At 54.0% G+C, this 19,009-nt stretch overlaps 2 protein-coding genes and 1 long non-coding RNA gene across 6 annotated transcripts in view; 1 reads left to right on the top strand and 2 right to left on the bottom strand.

Annotated features, from left to right (window-relative positions):
- Positions 1–298: 298 nt before the first annotated feature.
- Myl7 (myosin light chain 7) lies at positions 299–2,248 on the bottom strand. Its single transcript, XM_040746737.1, has 7 exons — positions 2,122–2,248; positions 1,815–1,928; positions 1,559–1,634; positions 1,240–1,344; positions 981–1,059; positions 762–810; positions 299–445 (listed from the first exon to the last, which is right to left on the bottom strand). Exons 1-7 carry the CDS (start codon positions 2,122–2,124, stop codon positions 344–346), a joined length of 528 nt encoding a protein of 175 aa, XP_040602671.1. The 5' UTR covers positions 2,125–2,248; the 3' UTR covers positions 299–343.
- A 449-nt stretch (positions 2,249–2,697) lies between these two features.
- On the top strand, positions 2,698–4,019 carry LOC110339462. Its single transcript, XR_002381534.2, has 2 exons — positions 2,698–3,029; positions 3,715–4,019. It is a non-coding gene; the product is annotated as an uncharacterized LOC110339462 (long non-coding RNA).
- Positions 4,020–4,503: 484 nt separating this feature from the next.
- Gck (glucokinase) overlaps positions 4,504–19,009 on the bottom strand; it is a 43,194-nt gene continuing 28,688 nt past the window's right edge. For 2 of the 4 annotated variants that reach the window (XM_040746736.1, XM_040746734.1), the window contains exons 2-10: positions 12,763–12,925; positions 12,217–12,371; positions 10,935–11,054; positions 9,476–9,571; positions 9,272–9,371; positions 6,912–7,095; positions 6,024–6,179; positions 5,546–5,779; positions 4,504–5,340 (exon numbers count right to left, since the gene is read on the bottom strand). In XM_040746736.1, the coding sequence (XP_040602670.1) occupies positions 5,196–5,340; positions 5,546–5,779; positions 6,024–6,179; positions 6,912–7,095; positions 9,272–9,371; positions 9,476–9,571; positions 10,935–11,054; positions 12,217–12,371; positions 12,763–12,925 (1,353 nt within the window). In that variant the 3' untranslated portion in view covers positions 4,504–5,195. Of the gene's footprint in view, positions 5,341–5,545; positions 5,780–6,023; positions 6,180–6,911; positions 7,096–9,271; positions 9,372–9,475; positions 9,572–10,934; positions 11,055–12,216; positions 12,372–12,762; positions 12,926–18,748; positions 18,887–19,009 lie in introns of those variants that run through there. The other 2 variants (XM_040746735.1, XM_040746733.1) reach the window with 2 other exon arrangements.

Genomic DNA, 19,009 nt, shown 5'->3' with positions numbered 1-19,009 from the left:
GGGCCTGTGCATAGGGGAGGCTACGCTGGTGAAGATCCTGCATCCCCTGGCTGAACTGCTGGGCGGAACGTCCGTGGGGTGTCAGAGCTCAGGAGCTGGGCTGCCCACTTGTGACTCATTCCTGGGCCTCGTGGAGGCCGTGTGCATCCCATGTCCGCTCTGAGTTCAGCGGTGGGCAAACTAAAGGCTCATCTTTTACTTGGTAGTGCAGGGTGAACCAAGGCGGGACTTCATGGGGGTCCCACGTCCCCTGCCTGCCCATCCCCATTGTGCGTGTCAGAGTCAGCCAACACCGCAGTTGTAGTTCAGCCACAGAGTTTATTGAGGTGATCCCAGCCTGCCTTCACTCCTCTTTCTCATCCCCGTGGGTGATGATGTAGCAGAGGGACTTGTAGTCGATGTTGCCTGCCAGGTCCATGGGGGTCAGGGCAAACAGCTGCTCTACCTGCAGGAGGGACCACACAGGCATGGCCCAGTGACGCCCTGTCCCAAGAGCTGTGCTTGGGGGCTGAGCCTCGTCAACCCCAACTGCGGTCAGACGCTTCATCTGTTGGTGGGCGGGCTAGGGAGTGGGTCCGAACGGGACGGGCAAAGGCCACCTGACCACAAAGACAAGCCACCCTCTCTGAGGCTGGTGTCTCTTCCGGGAAGACCCCGTTGCCCCTTTAGCTTGTACTGCATAGGATGTGGGTTGTGAGCCCCGTTGGGCAGTGGGTCATGAGGCTTCCCAGTGTTAGAGTGGTCGGGCCAGGCTGTCTCACCTCAGCAGGAGAGAACTTGTCTGCCTGGGTCAGAAGAAGCTGCCTGAACCTGAGGAATGAGAAGGCTTGAGCTGGGAGGGAGAGCGTCGAGGGCACAGGGAAGGGCTGGCCACCGGCCAGAGTGTGGTGACGACCTGAGACACACAGAGGACCTCACCACCCTCTCGTCTCCCTGTGGTGCCCACCCCGGGGGTGGGGGGGCCGGGGGGCCTCACTCACTCATCCTTGTTCACCACCCCCTGGCCGCTGGGGTCAAACATTCGGAAAGCGCTCAGGATGGCTTCCTCAGGGTCCGTCCCTAGGGGTGGAGGCAGCCAGGTGAACTCTCACATCCCCAGCCTCTGGGCCCCACCCAGGAAGAACTCATGCCATGGTACAAGGAGCTAGGATCTTTCCTGGAGGTCACTGATGGACCACAGGTTTCAGGTGAGGCCGGGTCTGCTCAGTGGCTAAGCAGCCTGGCATGAGGCAGACTCACCGTTGAGTTTCTCCCCGAAGAGTGTGAGGAAGACGGTGAAGTTGACGGGGCCCTTCCCTTCCTGCAGCATGGCGTCCAGCTCCTCCTCGGGGACACCTACCCTCCCTGTGAGGGCAGGACATGCATGACCCAGGCTGCCCTCCCAGGCTTCCCGGGCAGTGAGGAGACTCAGGGGCAGCTCCAGCTGTGGGGCTGGCGGGGGGTGGGATGTGTGACTGGACCGAGGGATGTGTAAGGAGGTAACGGGCAGGGCACTGTCCTGTCTCCGAGGAGGAGGCTGGGATGGCTCCCTGGGAGGCAGGCCCTTGGGCCCACTCACCGAGCTGGGAATAGGTCTCCCTCAGGTCTGACTTGCAGATGATGCCGTCTCGATTCTGGTCAATGCAGCTGAAGGCCTGTGAGGAGAGCCTTCAGGTGGGAGCTGCTACCCCCTCTCTCCCAGGGGAGGCAGGAGGAAAGGGAGAGCCTGGGTGGTATGAGGAGCGAGGTTGGAGGGAGGAACCTCAGAGAAGTGTGGAAGGGGCATGGAGTGGGCTCCCCTGGTGGCTGAGAGGCTTTGCAGACACAGTACTCACTTCCTTGAACTCCTGGATCTGGGCTTGTTCGAACATCGAGAAGACATTGGAAGAGCCACGTTGGGCCTGCTTGGTGGCCGCAGCCTTGCCCCGGGTCCCAGCCTTCCTGCTGGCCTGTAACACTGATGGTGAGAGGGTCCCCTCTCCAGTTCTCCAAAGTCCCCCTCCCTGCCATGTGTAGCCTCGGGCTGGAGGGACGTTTCTCCACCCCCGGAGATCACTTCCCTGGGCCTACACAGGCTCTGCCCTTCTGCAGAGCAGAGACTGCCATCCGGGGCCTGGTCTCTGTGCCCCAGCCAGCACTCACCATGGTTTGCAGCGGTCCGGCTGTGTCATCTTGTCACCAGCCTCTTTATGTCTCAGCCTTATCAACCAGAGGCCCAAATAAGGAGAGGAACGGATGGCGGGGCTAAACTTGGAAGCCCCCACTGGCAGAGGAAGACAAGGGCCCCAAGCAGGTCCCATTCGCGCTCCTGGTGACCTTCAAGCACCCAAGAGCGGCAGGCATCCTGGGATCCATCAGCTCTTGTGACCAGGCTCCATGCCTTCCCTGGGCAGACAGGCTCCAAGCTTTTAGCATCCTTGGTCGTGTTGAAGGGTCCCTGTGACCCATCTTCTATCATCCTCCTGCAAGTCCAGGCTGGACTTTGGCTACACCATTCTTACTCTGCGGATTCAAGAAGCAGTGCATGTTCCCAAGGATGGCCTACGGCCTGAATCCTCTGGGTCGGGTAACATCCCTGAGGTCCGGCCCGCTGCCCGGCTGACAGCAGACAGACAGGGCTTTGAGCAGGCTGTGAGCTGTGAGGCGACAGATCACAGCTGCTCTCCTCCCGTTCAGACCCGCGCCCTGCTGACACTCACACCACCCTGTGTGAGTCTTGGTGTTTGTTAGGCTCCATCTTAAGTCCATCCTCTCCCCACCTCAGGAAACTCTCTGACACTCCCAACTGAGAGCTGGAGTCTGCTCCTGAACACAGCCTGCTCAACATCTGGTCAGCATCTGGGGTCCAGGGAGCCAGGCACAGGGCAGGCCTGTGTGAGGCTGTTTTCTGGGAAAGTTTGGAGCACGGTACTTCCCCAGGGTTCCCGTGATGGTGACTCACAGAGCCCATCTAGTGGTTCTGAATTTTGGTCCCAGGGGCTCCTGTTCCAAGCAGTAACACTGTCAACGTCTTGAGGGCCCTAGTGTGGCAGAAGAGTCAGAGAAGCTGGGTAAGCTTGGGGATGGTATGAGTAGCCGTCTGGCTGGGTTCAGGGTTTTCTCATCCCAACTTAGCTATGCAAGGTGGGTTGGGAGAATGTGGGTTACCCTGTGGGGCCCCGAGCCCACCCACCCTCCTTCAGTTTGTGGATAGAATTAGCTATGTGGTCAGGGATAGCCTGGATTCCAAGCCTGTACCAGCACACGTGGCCCCAAGGGCTCCTTCTGTGTGAGTGTTATAATACACCTCCTTTAGTATCTGAAAATGAAGTTCATTCATTCAAAATAGATGTGTAACGAGACACTTAAAAAAATCAGAACTGTTGTAATTTAAGAAAAGCGGTGCTCAAGAGAAGGATGCCATGAGACAGGCTTCAAGCAGAGGGTTCCTTATTTGGGAAAGAGAGCATAGAAAAGGGAAAGGGGAGGGAGAGACCAGCCTCAAGGGACAGGAGGAGCAGGAGAGAGGAGAGGGGTGGGGGAAGAGAGAGAGAGAGAGAGAGAGAGAGAGAGAGAGAGAGAGAGAGAGAGAGAGAGAGAGAGGAGAGTGGGAGGTGGGCAGGGCCCTTTTAAAGGGGAACATAGTGAATATGCACAGATGGTGCTCTTAGTGGCTGTAGCTGAGGGCGTATCCTATCAGAACCCCAAGGACAGGCCAGTACCGATGCCTGAACACTAACAGGTACAATTCTCCAGATTCCAGATTTCCAGAGAAATGAAAGAAGATGAGAAGACAAAGATCTATACTAAAATTCTGTTCAATATGGACACCTTACTCTGTTGACATGAGCAAAGGCTGGTGTTGGTTCAAGACAGTGAAGATGGTCCAAAGCAGTTCTATTCGAGGATCACCAGAAATGATAAGATTTCAAGGAAGGCTCGACTTTCCCCAAAATCACCCATGTTTTGTTTGTTTTTATGTTTGTTTTCTGAATGAAACAGAACAGTTGCCTTTGACCTACTGAGTAGTTCCATTGAGAAATAAATGTGCTTTAAATTAATATACGTCTGTGTTTACCTGCAAGTATGTCTATGCTGTATAGAAAAGGCATTAGGGCCTTTGTGATTTCACCTACCAGTGTTCTCCTCTGGGGAGACTTAGAAATTGTTTGATATCACATAACCCTGGCCCTTACTCACTGTTGCGTCCTCCATGGTTCTGAGGAGACAAAGTACTGCTGAGACCAACCTATAGCTGAACCAGAGAGCCATCAGGGCTGACATTCCTGACCGATGTCTTTCACATGCTGCGGGGGCAAACAGGGACCTGGGTCTAGAGGAGGGCCATCCAGTGCCTGGAATGTCCCCATGTCACCCAGTCCCAAAGCTTACCACTCACACTTCCCTGAGCGGTGTCTGGAGCTCACAGCAACTTCTGAGACACAGCCAAGTTGAGGGAGTACCTAAGGACACCAGTGATGTTTCTTTGTATGTTATCACAACAATCCTTATGCACAACCGTCAAAGAACAACGGAGAGACCATGTTTAAGTATTTTTAAATATTTAATTAAAAACTCCCCCACAGTCCCAGGTTGGTATAGAGAGGCAGCATGGTATTTGGGCACTATTCTCTGGTGTCTCCTGGGAGGGCTCATCCCAGAACCATAAGTCACTCAGGGGTAGAGGTATATAAAGGAAAGTCTCTCTGGGTGTCTGTGGCCTGGAAAGTCCCCTCCATGTGGCTGGACAGTCAGTCTCCTATAGCTCCCCAGCCTCTTCTGTTACAGGCAAGAAAACAGCCAGGCTTGGGTGACCAGCAGCCCTTGCTCTTCTGGGAGCCCAGGTCTGGTCTGGCCAAGCGGCTGGAGCTATTTCCCCAGGCAAGGTGCGTTCCCAGGGGAGCCAGACCATCCCAAGGTCCACACTCCCTCGGGAGGCCCGACCCACAGCTGCAAGAGGCAAGAAGAGTGGAAATGTAAGTCCTGAGTGTGCAGCGCCTTCTCTGTAGTCCATCCTGGCAGGAAGGCTTTGGTGCCTCTGATCCTCTTCCTCCTCCCAGCCCCCTGCCCCAGGCTGAGAGCCCCGGGGCTGTCCCACTGACTGCTCGGCTTGCTGGGGCCTCTCCCCATTTCCAGGGGGTAGCAGCAGAATCGATCTCCTGCCCTGATGGGCTGGGAGCACCTGTGGGGTGTGGAGTCCCCATGGAGCCCAAGTCCCTGTCCTTGTGGCCTCCATTTCACTGGCCCAGCATGCAGGCCTTCTTGCAGGCCACCGCAGAGACCAGCGCTGCTCCCCTGCCGCTGCCCTCCTCTGATTCAATGAAGGTGATTTCGCAGCTGGGTGTCAGCCTGCGCACACTGGCGTGGAACCGCTCCTTGAAACTGAACAGGGGAAAAACAGGGCTGCATTTCTCCTCCCACTCTCACCCTTGCCACCCACCCATCCATTTACCGGAGGCTCTCTGACTGCAGCACCCTCAGCACCTTAGGGAAGCCTGGCAGGAGGGCTCCCAATTGCCTGGCGCTAAGAGCCAGGTCTCCCTTTAGTAGGAAGAGGTTGGACCCGGGAGCTAAGGTAGAAGCTAACCTAGGGTGCAACTTGTACACGGAGCCATCCACGCCCACCGTGATGCGCATCACGTCCTCGCTGCGGCTTTCGCGCATGCGATTTATGACCCCCGCTAGTCCCGCTGAGCACATGTGCGCGGCACGCGTGGACACGCTCTCACAGGCACGGCGTACAATGTCGCAGTCGGTGACCGAGGGCCGAAGCCCCAGAGTGCTCAGGATGTTGTGGATCTGCTTGCGATCGCCTGCGTCGCTGCGGGCAGAATAGGGGAGGGAAGGCACTGAGGATCCTGGAGGAATGGGAATGGCCCGCCCAGCAGCCGTTTGGTCAGCACTGGATTCTTTCTGGCTCCGCGTCTCCCTGTGCCTCTAACCCAATACTCTGCTCCTCCTAGACTCCCGATCCATTCCTCTGTGTCCCTGAGGTCACCCCTGTCCCCATCCCATTCCTCCTCCTCCTCCAGGACCCCGCCCCTGGTCCTGCCCCCTCCAGGCACCTCTCCACCTGCGACACAAAACGGGTCTCAAAGGCGCCACGCGTGCGCAGCTGCTCCGAGGCTTCTCCGTGGAACAGAAGATTCTCATCCACCAGCTTGAGCAGCACAAGCCGTACCAGCTCGCCCATGTACTTTCCGCCAATGAGCTTTTCATACCTGGATGATGAGCTGTCGGTTATGCCAGCTGGTCCTCGGGAAATCCCCACAGGTCCCATTCCGGTTAGGAGGTGACCACACGGGGCACTGTGATTCCTTACTCATCCCCAAGCCACCATCCAAGGTCCTTGACCTCGTGCCCTGCCCCCACGTTTGTAAACAGAGACTTCGGAAACCTCAGGTCCTAGGAACATGCACATTTTTAACCCAGTTGAGGGAGCACATGTGGCCCCACTGCTGGCCTGGTATACGAAAGGGACAGAGTTGAGGAGGTTTGGAACTTTACTGATAGCAGGCGCTGTGCGAGCGCACAGCCGGGGACGTTAATCCTCCCACAACCGGGCGAAGGGATGCTATTCTCATTGGCTCACAGGACTGGTGCCCAGCAGGGCACACGGAAGCCTGGAGTATTTTTGCCTGATCGGTAGTTAACATGAGATTGGTACCATGAAGGTGGCTAGCCTGTGACAGGCACAATTCATTTTATTTATTTATTTACTTCATTCGAGACAAGGCCTTCCTTACTATGTAGCCCTGGCTGTCCTGGAACACAAAGAGATCTGTCTGCCTCTGCCTCCCGAGTGCTGGCATTAAAGGTGCGCATGCCCGTCGCCACCACCACCCAGCCTCCCCAGAGCTCATTATAAACAAGCCATTATGTGCTGTGGCCCAGCTGTGATGTGCCAGGCAAGAGCAGCCCCAGGGAGGGCTAGGAGGGCGGGGCATCCTTACAGTTGCTGACCGGGGTTCGCTGAGCTTTCATCCACCATCCGGTCATACTCCAGCAGGAACTCATCCAGCTCGCCTGAGTCCCCGAAGGCGCCCCACTCGGTGTTGACACACATGCGTCCCTCATCCCCTTCTACCAGCTCCACGTTCTGCATCTCCTCCATGTAGCAGGCGTTGCAGCCGGTGCCTGCAGGGATGGGGCACACGAGGCTGTAAGGCCGGGGTGGAAGCTGGAGCAGCTGTGGAATGCACGAGAGCTGGGGGCAGTCTGAACTGTCCTCTAACAAGGATGGCATCCCCACTCCTCACCTGGGTAGTCAGGGGAACGGAGAAAAACGAAGCGTGCCATTGTGGAAACGGATGTGAGGTGTGGTTTTATCTTATTATTTCAGTTGAAAAAGTTGTGTGTACTTGAGTGTTTGTCCGCATGTATGTTTGTGCACCACAGATGTGCCTGCCAGATTGCTACAGAAGCTAGACTAGGAGGGCACAGACGGCTGTGAGCCATCATGTGGGTGCTGGCAGTGGAACCCAGGTCCTCTGGAGGAGCAGGAAATGCTCTTAGCGCTCAGCCATCTCCCCAGGCCCGTGTTGTCTAGTACTTTGTAGGCACATCTTTAAGTCTCTCTCCTGAGCCCTTTTAGGGGAATCTCAACGGAAGTAAGGCACCGTGCATGCCCCTGGAACAGTCCAGAGGCCACCGCAGGCAGGACCTGCAGCAGTTTGTCATGCGCCCAGACTTGTGCGGAGTGAAACTGTGGAGTTCCTGCAGAGCAAGACTGCATGGAGTGCTCGTCTCCCGAGCTGGCAAGGACAGCAGAGTCATGCTACTCAGCAGCTTTCTATGGCAGTCTGGGACAGTGAAGTTTTGACTTGTTTTGTGTGAAACGCAGAAATCCAGATTTTGATGTGAATTTGCACAATTGCTCCAATCTTGGCAATTATCGTGAATATGGTCTCGGATACTGAGCAGTCACCACATACGTTTGTGGGCAGATCTGAGTGATGGGCCACCAAAAGGTACCCATCACTTTTGATTCACACCACAGGAGGTGGTGTGACTGGACAGAGTTGCTGCCCCTTCGCCTGGGTAAAGTGAGTTGTCTTGGGGGTCCCAAGAGGAATTATGGAGGACACAGCTCGGGGAATACAAAGGGAGGCGAGACAGAAAATAGAAATAGTAAACAGGGGGAGATGCAGTGGGAGAAGACTAGAGCAGGGGTCCTCAACCTGTGGGTCGCGACAGGGGTTGCCGAAGACCATCAGAAATATCAGATATTTACATTGTAATTCACAATAATAGCAAAAGTACTGTTATAAAGTAGCAACGAAAATGATGTTGTGATGGGGGTACTACAACATGGACTATAGTAAAGGGTGACAGCATAGGAAGGTTGAGAACCACTGGGCTAGAGCATAAAAATATATACACAGAACTGGACATGGTGGCGACACCTTCAGTCCCAGCACTCGGGAGGCACAGGCAGGAGGATCTCTGTGAGTTCCAGACCTGGTCTACAGAGTGAGTTCTAGGACAGTCGGAGCTGCACAGTGAGACTCTGTCTCAAAACAACAAAAAAGGTTAAAGATATATAAACATATATATATAGGTATACATGTGTGTGTACACCTATAATATTTTTATATATGCTTGCATATAAAATGACTATATTATTTAGGGGACAGTGTAAATACAGATAGAGCCTATGAATACAAACGCATGGCATTGGAGATCTGTCTCTGAAGGGCCTATGACCCACAGGGTTTTCTGGGTAATTGGGGCCCAGAGAGTTTAAACAAACATCCTTACACCTTTGTACGCATTAGATAACAGATCTGACAGAAACACTCACTGCTTCAGAAGACGGCAGGAACTTCTGAGACAGTGGGGGGGGGATTGGTGTCGAGCTCCCACCCCGGTTAGGAGGGGAGAGCTACAGACAGCTTCTTTTTCCGGAATCTCTTTCCCTCCAGAGTGTGTTTAGGGCCTGGCAGTCCAGAGATTCAGTGCTGGGTCCCCTGTCAGGGGCAGGGCCAGGATGGGGTAGGGCCGTCTAACAGCGTGGTGACGCCACCACTTCCGCTGATTCTCTTCCACTTGAACAGTTTTGTCCAGTGCGGTCAATTTACTAGGTGAAGTGGTTTAATTATGTGCAGATAGGCAGGTGCAGCTGGCAGTCCTCTGCTGTCCTGATGCTGCAAACCCTGAAATACTTCCCGTCGACATGCAGTTCCCGAGTCACCACATCCCGAGGCCACCTGGCTCAGGGACCAGGCGTCCCCTAACTGGCACTAACTGTTAGTGCTCTGGCATTGACTGTTAAGTCCCTGTGGGGCAGCACTGCAGGGGAACAAGCCCTTACCCACAATCATGCCGACCTCGCATTGGCGGTCTTCGTAGTAGCAAGAGATCATCGTGGCCACTGTGTCGTTCACCATGGCCACCACGTCCATCTCAAAGTCCTGCCAAGAAGCACAGGGACTGTGGAATGGGGCTGAGGAGGCGGCCCTGTGGCAAAGGAGTAGGGGCCTGCATAACTCCTCAGGGCAGGCACAAGTGTCCTTACCCCTCTCCTCTTGATAGCATCTCGGAGAAGTCCCACCACGTTGTTCCCTTCTGCTCCAGAGGCCTTGAAGCCCTTGGTCCAGTTGAGGAGGATGCCCTGGAGGAGTAGAAGACACTCCGGCTGCTGCTGTGGCCTCAAACCAACCAGGCCAAAGGTCCATGGCGCCCCATTTCACATTTGAGGAGGCAGACTCACGCAGCTTTGAGAGGTATTGGGAACAAATTTCTACACACACACACACACACACACACACACACACACACACACACACGCACGCACGCACGCACGCACACACGCACGCACGCACGCACGCACACACACACACGCACACACACACACGCACGCACACACACACTCACCCCTCTCAGAGACACCCAAGATCTTGAGAATTTGGGGTAAACGCTCTATTGCTAAGCTGTACCCTCTAGCATATGAACGAGCAGCAAAGCTCAGGGATATGATTCTAGAGTAGAGGTAGGACAGGAAGTCCCTGGGAGAACACTGCTGAAGAGCACTGGGGTTTCTCTCTTTAGCAAATCCTGCTACACATGAAGGTATCACATGTAGCTTTCTCTGTGGAGCTTCGGACTTAGAAAACTACTGGAGGTGCCTTTGCCTCTTGAGACATGACCTGGTTTTATCTCTGACACAGAGGTTGTAATGGTTTGTCTTGTCACATGGGAGGGAGTCTCAGTAAGGGCTTGTCTAGATTAAGTTGGCCTGTGGACTATTATCTTGATTTCATTAATTGAGGCAGGAAGATCTGCCTCCAGTGGGGGGCGCCATTCCCTAGACAGAGGCATGGAAAAGAGCAAGCTGAACACAGCAAGCATGAATTCTTTGCTCTGTGTTTCTGCCTCTGTGACTCCCCTGCTATGATACACTGTAACCTGGCAGCTAAATTAAGCCCTTTCTCCCCTAAGCTGCTTTTGTCAGAGTACTTAATCACAGCCACTATAAAGGAAACTAAAGCAGAATCGCGTGCGTGCGTGTGTGCGTGTGTGCGTGCGTGCGTGCGTGCGTGCGTGTGTGTGTGTGTGTGTGTGTGTGTGTGTGTGTGTGTGTGATGTAACTTATGGGCTTGCCAGTGGGGTAGATTCTCAGACCCTTCCCACTTCCGGCTCAGCCAGAAGCAGTGAGGAGTCTGTGCTATTGGTGAGCTGGGGCCCCAGTCTCAGGGCCAGTTGTCACCTCCCACTTCGAGCAACCTGCTTAACCTGTTACTTTATCTGTAGTGGGGCGACCATAGCCTGTGTCCTGAGAGGCTCTGATACATGGTAAGAATCAGCTGGTGTCATGTCTGTTTGCCAAAGCTTTCCAGATAGGAAGTGACAGGGGCCACAATCGAAACCTCTTCCAAGCTTGGGCTCTTTTCCAGCCTTGGTTGGGGAGCTGCGACTGAAGGCAGAATTCTCCCAGGGGTCTTTCTGTGCATGCAGTCCCCACCCGCCTGGCTCACCTTGTCTATGTCTTCATGCCTTACAGGGAAGGAGAAGGTGAAGCCCAGGGGCAGTTTCTTGTGCTTCATCTGGTGCTTATCCAGGAAGTCGGAGATGCACTCGGAGATGTAGTCAAAGAGCTAGGAGTTGCACCAGAGAGGCACTGGGTCAGGGCTTGGACAGCAGCAGCTCCCCAGGGACTGTGCCGAAGTGTCCCCAGAGGCTGCAACTGTATGCTGAACCTGTCTGCAGTTTGCTTCTCCTCGGGACTCAGGTGCTGTGCCTCTGCAGATGGAGAGTCCTGCCGACTGCAGTCCCCAGAGCAAGGTGACACAACACAGGCTGACCCTGTTTAGCCGCACCCCTCAGCCCCATTCCTCACTTTGCCAGTGAGGACTGACTGGCGTCAAGCCTGGGTGGCTGTCCCATGAAGCTCTGGGTAGAAGCACATTCTTTTTTTTTTTTTTTTTTTTTTTTTTTTTTTGGTTTTTATGAGACAGGGTTTCTCTGTATTGTTTTGGAGGCTATCGGTCCAGCCCGGCCTCGAACTCACAGAGATCCGCCTGCCTCTGCCTCCCGAGTGCTGGGATTAAAGGTGTGCGCCACCACCGCCCGGCTAGAAGCACATTCTTGGCCATGACTATGATACTATGATTTCCATCTCTTTTGCTGTTGCCTAGGTACCTGGTCACCTGACCCCTGCTGAAGGCTGCCCCAGTCCCTTCCAGTGGAATAGTCCTCGTGGTGAGGCGTGCTGAAGGAAGGCTAAGTGGCTACGGGCAGCCTCTTGCCTGGCCGCCCTTCTGGTAATGGGTTTTCCCTTGTCCTTGGGCATGGCTGGGGTTCTGGTTTAGCCTGTGGCTCCCTCTCTTTCTAGGTCCCCTGCCTGTGTCTTCCTCATGCTTAGGGGACCCTTGCTGCTTGGGAAGACAGTGTGAATCTTGCCTCGCCACCTGGTTGACGGGTTAATGGTGGCCTGTGAGGAAGGCTGGGTTTTGTGAACTGCAGGAGGTTGGGCGAGCATGACTCCTGGCTATTCAGACCTAAGCTTTGGTTTTCCTCTGGGAAACTGGACAGAAGCTGGGTTTTCTCCTGCTGCTGACCTCTCTTCAGCCCCTTCTTGTTCTGAGCGGACTGGAAATTGGGTCTGGGGACACTTTAAGCCTCTGAACCACCTACTTGGGTCTCTGTCTGAAGCTGGGTGGCTCACCATCACTCCTGTTCTTGGAATCCTCCCATCCGGACCAATTCTCCTGAGACCCCGGGTGACCTTGAGCCCTAGCCCCCCTCCCAGCCCCTCACCATCTCTGCGGTGCCCGTCATGGCGTCCTCGGGGATGGAGTACATCTGGTGCTCGGTCTTCACACTCCACTGCCCGGCGTCCCCCTCGCCCACCTTCACTAGCATGACCCTGAAGTTGGTTCCTCCCAGGTCTAAGGAGAGAAAGTCTCCAACTTCTGCAGGCAAAGGGAGACACGTTCAGCCTCATTGCCTGCCTGACCCATGGAATGGGTGTGGGGACCCCAGACTGTAGATGGGGAGGAGCAAGCTGCGGAAGGGTCAAAGGTGAACTAGGACATATCGGTGGGAAAGCCCTGCCTTAGGAAGAGGCAGCCAGAACCCAGATAGCTACACAGAGTAACAGACTAGACTCTGGATAACGAGGAGGTTCCCCAAGTGCCCTTAGAGACAAAAAAAAGAAACCAGTTCTCCTGAGGGTTGATAGCTCCAGGCTGAGCCCGGGCACCCCAGGGCTTTAGGCAGTTGGGCAGAGACCTATCCAGTGGCTTGGGGATGCCGCCATTCGTCTAGGGCGTCCTGTCTAGGGACAGATGGTCCCTGTGGTACCTGAGCCTTCTGGGGTGGAACGCACGTAGGTGGGCAGCATCTTTACACTGGCCTCCTCGTGGGTCTCCAGCCTCAGGCCACGGTCCATCTCCTCCTGCATCCGCCTCATCACCTTCTTCAGGTCTTCCTCGCGCAGCTGGAACTCTGCCAGGATCTGCTCTACCTATACAGGGAAGGGAGTGGCAGTGGCTGTCACCAGGAGCCTCCACACACCAAGAGTCTCTTTTTTGTCTTCTGACCCCAAAATGCAGGGTGGTCCACATCTCAGAGTATTTATTTCAAATATTCCAGGGCCAGCCCCTCAGCAATTAGCCTGGGTACCCTGGAGGAGTGAACAGCGGGGGGCTGGGTAGTCTTTGCTCTTGGAGTTCTGCAGCACAATGCCTTGAAGTGTCTCCCATTGCCCCTAAGATTTTGGGTGGGGGAGGAAAATGCTGTAAATGGGACTTTGGTGAGGGGGGGACTGGAACTGGCATTACTGTGTAAGACTCCATTGAATGAATGGGTCAGCAGCCAAGACTAGGGTAGCTGGAGTGACCCCTAGTACCAAGCAGGGGTCTGGCGAGCAAAGCATGGCCACCCACAGTGTGCAGGCTTTGAGCTCAGAGGGAGGACACTCACAGTATCAGTACGTGAGACCTGTGCATGAGATGCTCAGAACCACACTCCAATCCTGCCAGTGACTGGCCAAGGCGTGGGATTCACCCTCCCATGATGGACCCTGCAGGTGGACGGCGTGTGGCTGTTCAAGCCTGAGCTAGAATCCTGGGCAGTGAGAAGTCACTGCAAAGATACTTGAAGTTTGAACCAAAAACAAAAAATGTGGGATCTTCTGATAAAAGGGACAGATGCATTTTTTGTTGGACTCTGCACTCTTGGTGTCTTGTAAATAAACTCGGTATGTTGGAGGAATTTGGACTGAATGTAGCAGGGGCATCTTTTTTCCTCAGTTACCCAGATGTTGCTCAGGACAACTGGGTAGAAGAGGAAACCCTGAAGACTAAGCTGACCACAGCAATTCTATCTCCTTTGCTTGGAGCTTGGGCATGTGACTCAATTCATCGATGGCAGGTGAAGGGAAGCCTGATTTTAGCTGAGTTCAGCGCCTCTTTGTTTGTGAACACAGCTGTGAGAGGATGTGATGGTCGGTATTGCAGCAGCCACCTTGGAGCCATGCTGAGAGAAAGCTGGGAGGAAGACACTGTTAGCCTATTGCACATGACACAGAAGACAGATCGATGCTAGACCTAGCCAACTCTACATGCAAGATTTGGAGCAGTTACATAAGCCAAGGGGAGCCAGACTCTTGGTTTCCAAAAGCATTCCTAAGAGATACAGAGCTTTGGCTAATGACCACTTAAAAAAAAAACCCCACATAGAATTTAAGTCCAGGGAAGTCAGGAAGGATTGGGGCTGACAAGGTCACTGACAAAGACATGGAACAGACACCAACATCAGCTGAAGACCAGGTGAGAGTATGGTCAGTCACTTCTGTCTTCAGCCCTGCAAAGCAGGCCATAGACACATAGTCAGCACTCTGGAACAATCCATGTTGTACCCAGCAATCCAGGGTGTTCCCCAAAGCAACATCCTTGTCCTCCTTTGTCTCTTTCCTAGATGTGTGCAATTTCCTGGAGTTAGCGGCTATGGGACGCTTGTCTTCTCCCTTGACGTACAGCTGTTTAAAGGAACCAGTGATGGGCTGGGTGGGGTGGCATATGCTTCTATTTCCGGTACTCAGGAAGACACCCAAGGTCAGGCCAGGTGTGGTGACACACACCTCTAATCCCAGTACTTGGGAGACAGAGGCAGGAAATCCTGTCACAAAAACCAAACCAAACCAAAAACATCAAAAGGACCCAATTATAAGATACCTGTGGTTTCGTGACACAAGCAGGGCTGATCTTAACAAAAATTTAATCCTCCGGCACTGTTGGAACCCAGCCCTGCCTCTCTGTCCAGGTATCTCCTCTTGGTGACTTGAGACTGGATTCCAGGTTAAGGTTAGGGTTAGGGTTAGGGTTAGGGTTAGGGTTAGGGCTAGGGTTAGGGTTAGGGTTAGGGTTAGGGTCATCTTCAGTTCAGGGTTAGGGTTAGGGTTAGGGTTAGGGTCAGGGTCAGGGTCAGGGTTAGGGTTAGGGTTAGGGTCATCTTCAGTTCAAGATTGTTCATGAAAGGAGCCACACTTCAGGCTTGGGTCTTAGAAGAGGACCAGGACTAAGGAGTTGCCTAGGGTGACTGGATAATGTGTGGCTGGACTGTCTGGCTGATGAGGGCTCCAAACGACTCCTGCCTCCTCCTCCTCCTCCTCCTCCTCCTCCTTCTTTTCTTCTTCTTCTTCTCTTCTTCTTCTTCTTCTTCTTCTTCTTCTTCTTCTTCTTCTTCTTCTTCTTCTTCTTCTTCTTCTTCTTCTTCTTCTTCTTCTTCTTCTTCTTCTTCTTCTTCTTCTTCTTCTTCTTCTTCTTCTCCTCCTCCTCCTCCTCCTTCTCCCCCCCCTCCTCCTCCTCATCTTCTTCTTCTTCTTCTTCTTTCGAGACAGGGTTTCTCTGTGTAGCTTTGGAGTCTGTCCTGAAACTCACTCTGTAGACCAGGCTGGCCTCGAACTGAGATCTGCCTGTCTCCCTCCCAAGTGCTGGGATTAAAGGCGTGCACCACCACTGCCTGGCATTATGCATTCTTTACGGAGCTGAGAAGAACTTAAAGGATCCTGGTGAGAATGGGACAAATGGTAGCTGCTGTTTCTTTCTCACAGCCGTGGGGGTTGGCGGGGCCGATCTGTCTGTGTCATCACCTTCTGTAGAAGTTGGGAAAACCAAGTGTGCTGGATGGTGTCCAGGTTCTACAGCTCCTAAGTCAGAGTGTGTGCCCCGAGGGCCTAGATGCCAATGAGGCCAAACTGACACCGCCTGGCCATAGGACCAGTACTGTCGCTATCAAAACTTAAATTTGATTCAGCAACTTCAGCATAAGTCAGGGTATGTAAACACTTCACAAGAAGTACACAAGAGTCTCCTCTATGAAAGAAGATCCCCCGCAATCCCTAACACCCTGGATTCGCCATCAAGGCCACGATGAATGAACTCAACACCTACCACTACCATGCCACCTTCTGCATCCTTTCCAGAGAAGAGGTAGAACTTTCTGGCATCGAGGATGTGAGTGGGACCATCTGCAGAGCCTAGGCCATTCTCACAAACAGGCATGTGGCCTGTGGATCTGCCAACCTTTAAAATCTATTTAAAACCGAGATCCTTCTTACAGGAAGTCTAGATTTCCACAAACTGGTTCTGCGTTCTCACTGAGGCTATAGGAAAGTGGGGAGCCTGCCCCCCAGTGGTAGAACTGGTCTTAGTCACCTGGCCACAGAGCCTTCATTCTCCACCAAGCCTGGTGTGCTGCAGTTCGTCCAGACCACTGGGGATAGGATACCCTCACATACCCCTGTATCTCTTCCCCAGTCCTGGTGATACAGGCTGGAGGGTGGGTGTGGAAGGCGCTTGAGCTGAAGTTGCTAGGGGGTTCTGCTCTTTCTGTGGAGAATGTCTTCCAAAGGCGAGTCATCCTTGGGAATGGGAGCCCCTTCCTCAGAGTGCGCTGGGCCTGGCAATGCCCACACTTCTGGCACCAGGTCAGTGTGCAGCCCCGTGAGGTCTGACTAGAAGGGGCTGTGGGATGGGGAAAATGGGCATGGGTCATGAAGAAGTCTACCTATCAGTCCCCATGGGTTATGCACAAGAGCGAACACTGTAGGCCAGGCCCACCATGGACATTCCTGGGTCTTCCCCACATTCCTGAATCATTCCGAAACACTAATAGAACACCAAATACACACTGTCCAAACCCTCCTTGTAAACCCACAGAGCCAGGCGTGCAGAGCTGAGTGGTAAAAAGATGCCTGGCCTCGGAGCTTATGCCCACCTCTTGGGCTGCTTCCTACATGATTTGGGGACCTGACTTTGGCTGGTGTCCAGTGAGACATTCTACAAAGTGTGTGTCCCTAGAAGAGTCTCATGTTGCAGGGAGTCCCTGTTAGCTTGCTAGTTTCTCTTGTGGACCTTGTCTGAGAAGTCACAGGGTATATAAAGCCAAGGTTCACGGTCACAAGCAAACATAGGGCTTTTCCTGTGAGAGGACTCCCCTCCTCCTAATTCCCTGGAGGACACTGGAAGGTCTCTTTAGCAGATGACAGCAATGGCAGTGCACTCTGAGGTGTGTGGGATGTTAGGGAGAAGCTGAGAGCATGTTTGCCGTCTGTCTGTCCAGGATCATATGTCCCAAGGACAGCAGCCTCGAGAGGCCAGTGTTCATAGAGAGCCACGGAAAAGAAGTACACGGAGAGAGGCTGGGTGGAGACAAACGGAGACCGGTATGGGGCGGGGGACGAGAGTGCAGCTGATGTTCCCTACAAAGTGCGGACATTGCGTAGAGGGGAGGAAGGAGTGACCCCAGCAACTGTGCGAGACTCCTGGCTACAGAGCGGGAACTTCTTGGGACAGGATGAAAATGGGGGAATGGGGGCATTACACTGTCTCCACAATCTGGGTCCAGCGACAGTGAGCACAGGACAGAGAGTGGTCAGGTCTACAGACATACACACTTGCTGACGGCGTGAGGTAGAGACGCATTGGGAGCATCGCACAGGTTAGCCTGAGCAGCTGGAGCAGGGTTCCATTGGGATTGAGCATTCTGGGAAACTGATCCAAGCGTGCCACCATTTGCCTATGCGTATTTGTCTCAAGCGTGAATGGCCGATGTATGAGGACAGAGTTCAGGGAAACAGTGTGGAGATGTTCTTAAGGCTACGAGTCTGGATGAGGCCACAGGATGGATAGCAAAGCGGGAGGGATGGAGCTGGCGGAGCCAGAGGCCCTGAGCAGGGTTAGAGATCCCACCTTAGGATGCAGTAAGAAACAAGACACCATCACTGGGTAGTGGTGGCTCACACTTTTAATCCCAGCATTTGGGAGGCAGCAGCAGACTCTGTGAGTCCAAGGCCAGCCTGGTCTACAGAGCGAGTTCCAAGACAGACAGGGCTACACTGAGAACCCTGTCTGGAAAAAACATAATAAAAATAATACGCCATCGAGTGTTTTATTTACCAGATGGAGAGGTTCTCTTAGCACTGGAAGAGGTGGCCCCAAGGAACTGTAGACCTCAGAGAATCTGACAAGAGCTAGAGAAGCCTGTAGATAAAAGCTACAGTGCCCAAGATCCAGAGATAGAGAGTCTCAGAGCCCCATGTCAGAGAGACAGTCTCAGACAGTCTCAGACAGTCTCAGAGCCCCATGTCAGAGAGACAGTCTCAGACAGTCTCAGAGCCCCATGTCAGAGAGACAGTCTCAGACAGTCTCAGAGCCCCATGTCAGAGAGACAGTCTCAGACAGTCTCAGAGCCCCATGTCCGAGAGACAGTCTCAGACAGTCTCAGAGCCCCATGTCCGAGAGACAGTCTCAGACAGTCTCAGAGCCCCATGTCCGGTCTCAGAGACATTCTCAGAGCCCCATGTCCAGTCTCAGAGCCCCATGTCCAGTCTCAGAGCCCCATGTCCAGTCTCAGAGACATTCTCAGAGCCCCATGTCCGGTCTCAGAGACATTCTCAGAGCCCCATGTCCGGTCTCAGCCTGGCCCCTCTCCCTACGGGCCCATGGTGGCTATAAACACAGCACTGAATGACCCTGGCCAGCCATCCACATGCTCCTGAAGAACAGAGCTCCACACTCTTCCAGGAACAGCCGCGAGGTATCCCTGAGAGACAAGCAGCACTAAGAAAGCCCCAGCCGAGGCACTGTTGTCCCAGGAACAAGCCCTCTTGGACTCCTCGAGAGCAGGATGACAGTGACACCAGTGGAGAGGGGTGGGGGAAGGGGGGCCACTTCCAGGTCTCCCAGGGGCCTGCAACGGCCCTTCAGTGGCCCATCAATCCCTCTCCCCGAGGGTGCTAGCCTCAATTTCCCTCCCAGGTCTCTGGCCTGTGAGTGGCCCTTACCAGGGTCAGCTGGGCTCCACTCCTTGTAGTATCCATAGCCATCTCTGAGAGGGCAAGCGGCAGGTAGTTGGGAGAAGTTGCTGCCTCCTGAGGCCACCTGTTGCAGGTGAGGCCTGTCTGGCCGAGTGTTGCAAAAGACAGGCAGCCAAGGGCGTCTGCACTAATGGGCCTGGTGAGCGACTGCAGAAATACTCTGCCCACTTCCACAGGGTCAGGGTCAGGCCAGGACAAGGGACCACATGGGGTCAGGTTTGACAAAGG

Source organism: Mesocricetus auratus, unplaced genomic scaffold, assembly GCF_017639785.1.
Source record: "Mesocricetus auratus isolate SY011 unplaced genomic scaffold, BCM_Maur_2.0 Super-Scaffold_100006, whole genome shotgun sequence".
In the NCBI taxonomy this organism is placed as follows: Eukaryota; Metazoa; Chordata; class Mammalia; order Rodentia; family Cricetidae; genus Mesocricetus; species Mesocricetus auratus.
The sequence above is the reverse complement of the archived record's forward strand: the minus strand, read 5'-3'. Positions and strand labels throughout refer to the sequence as shown.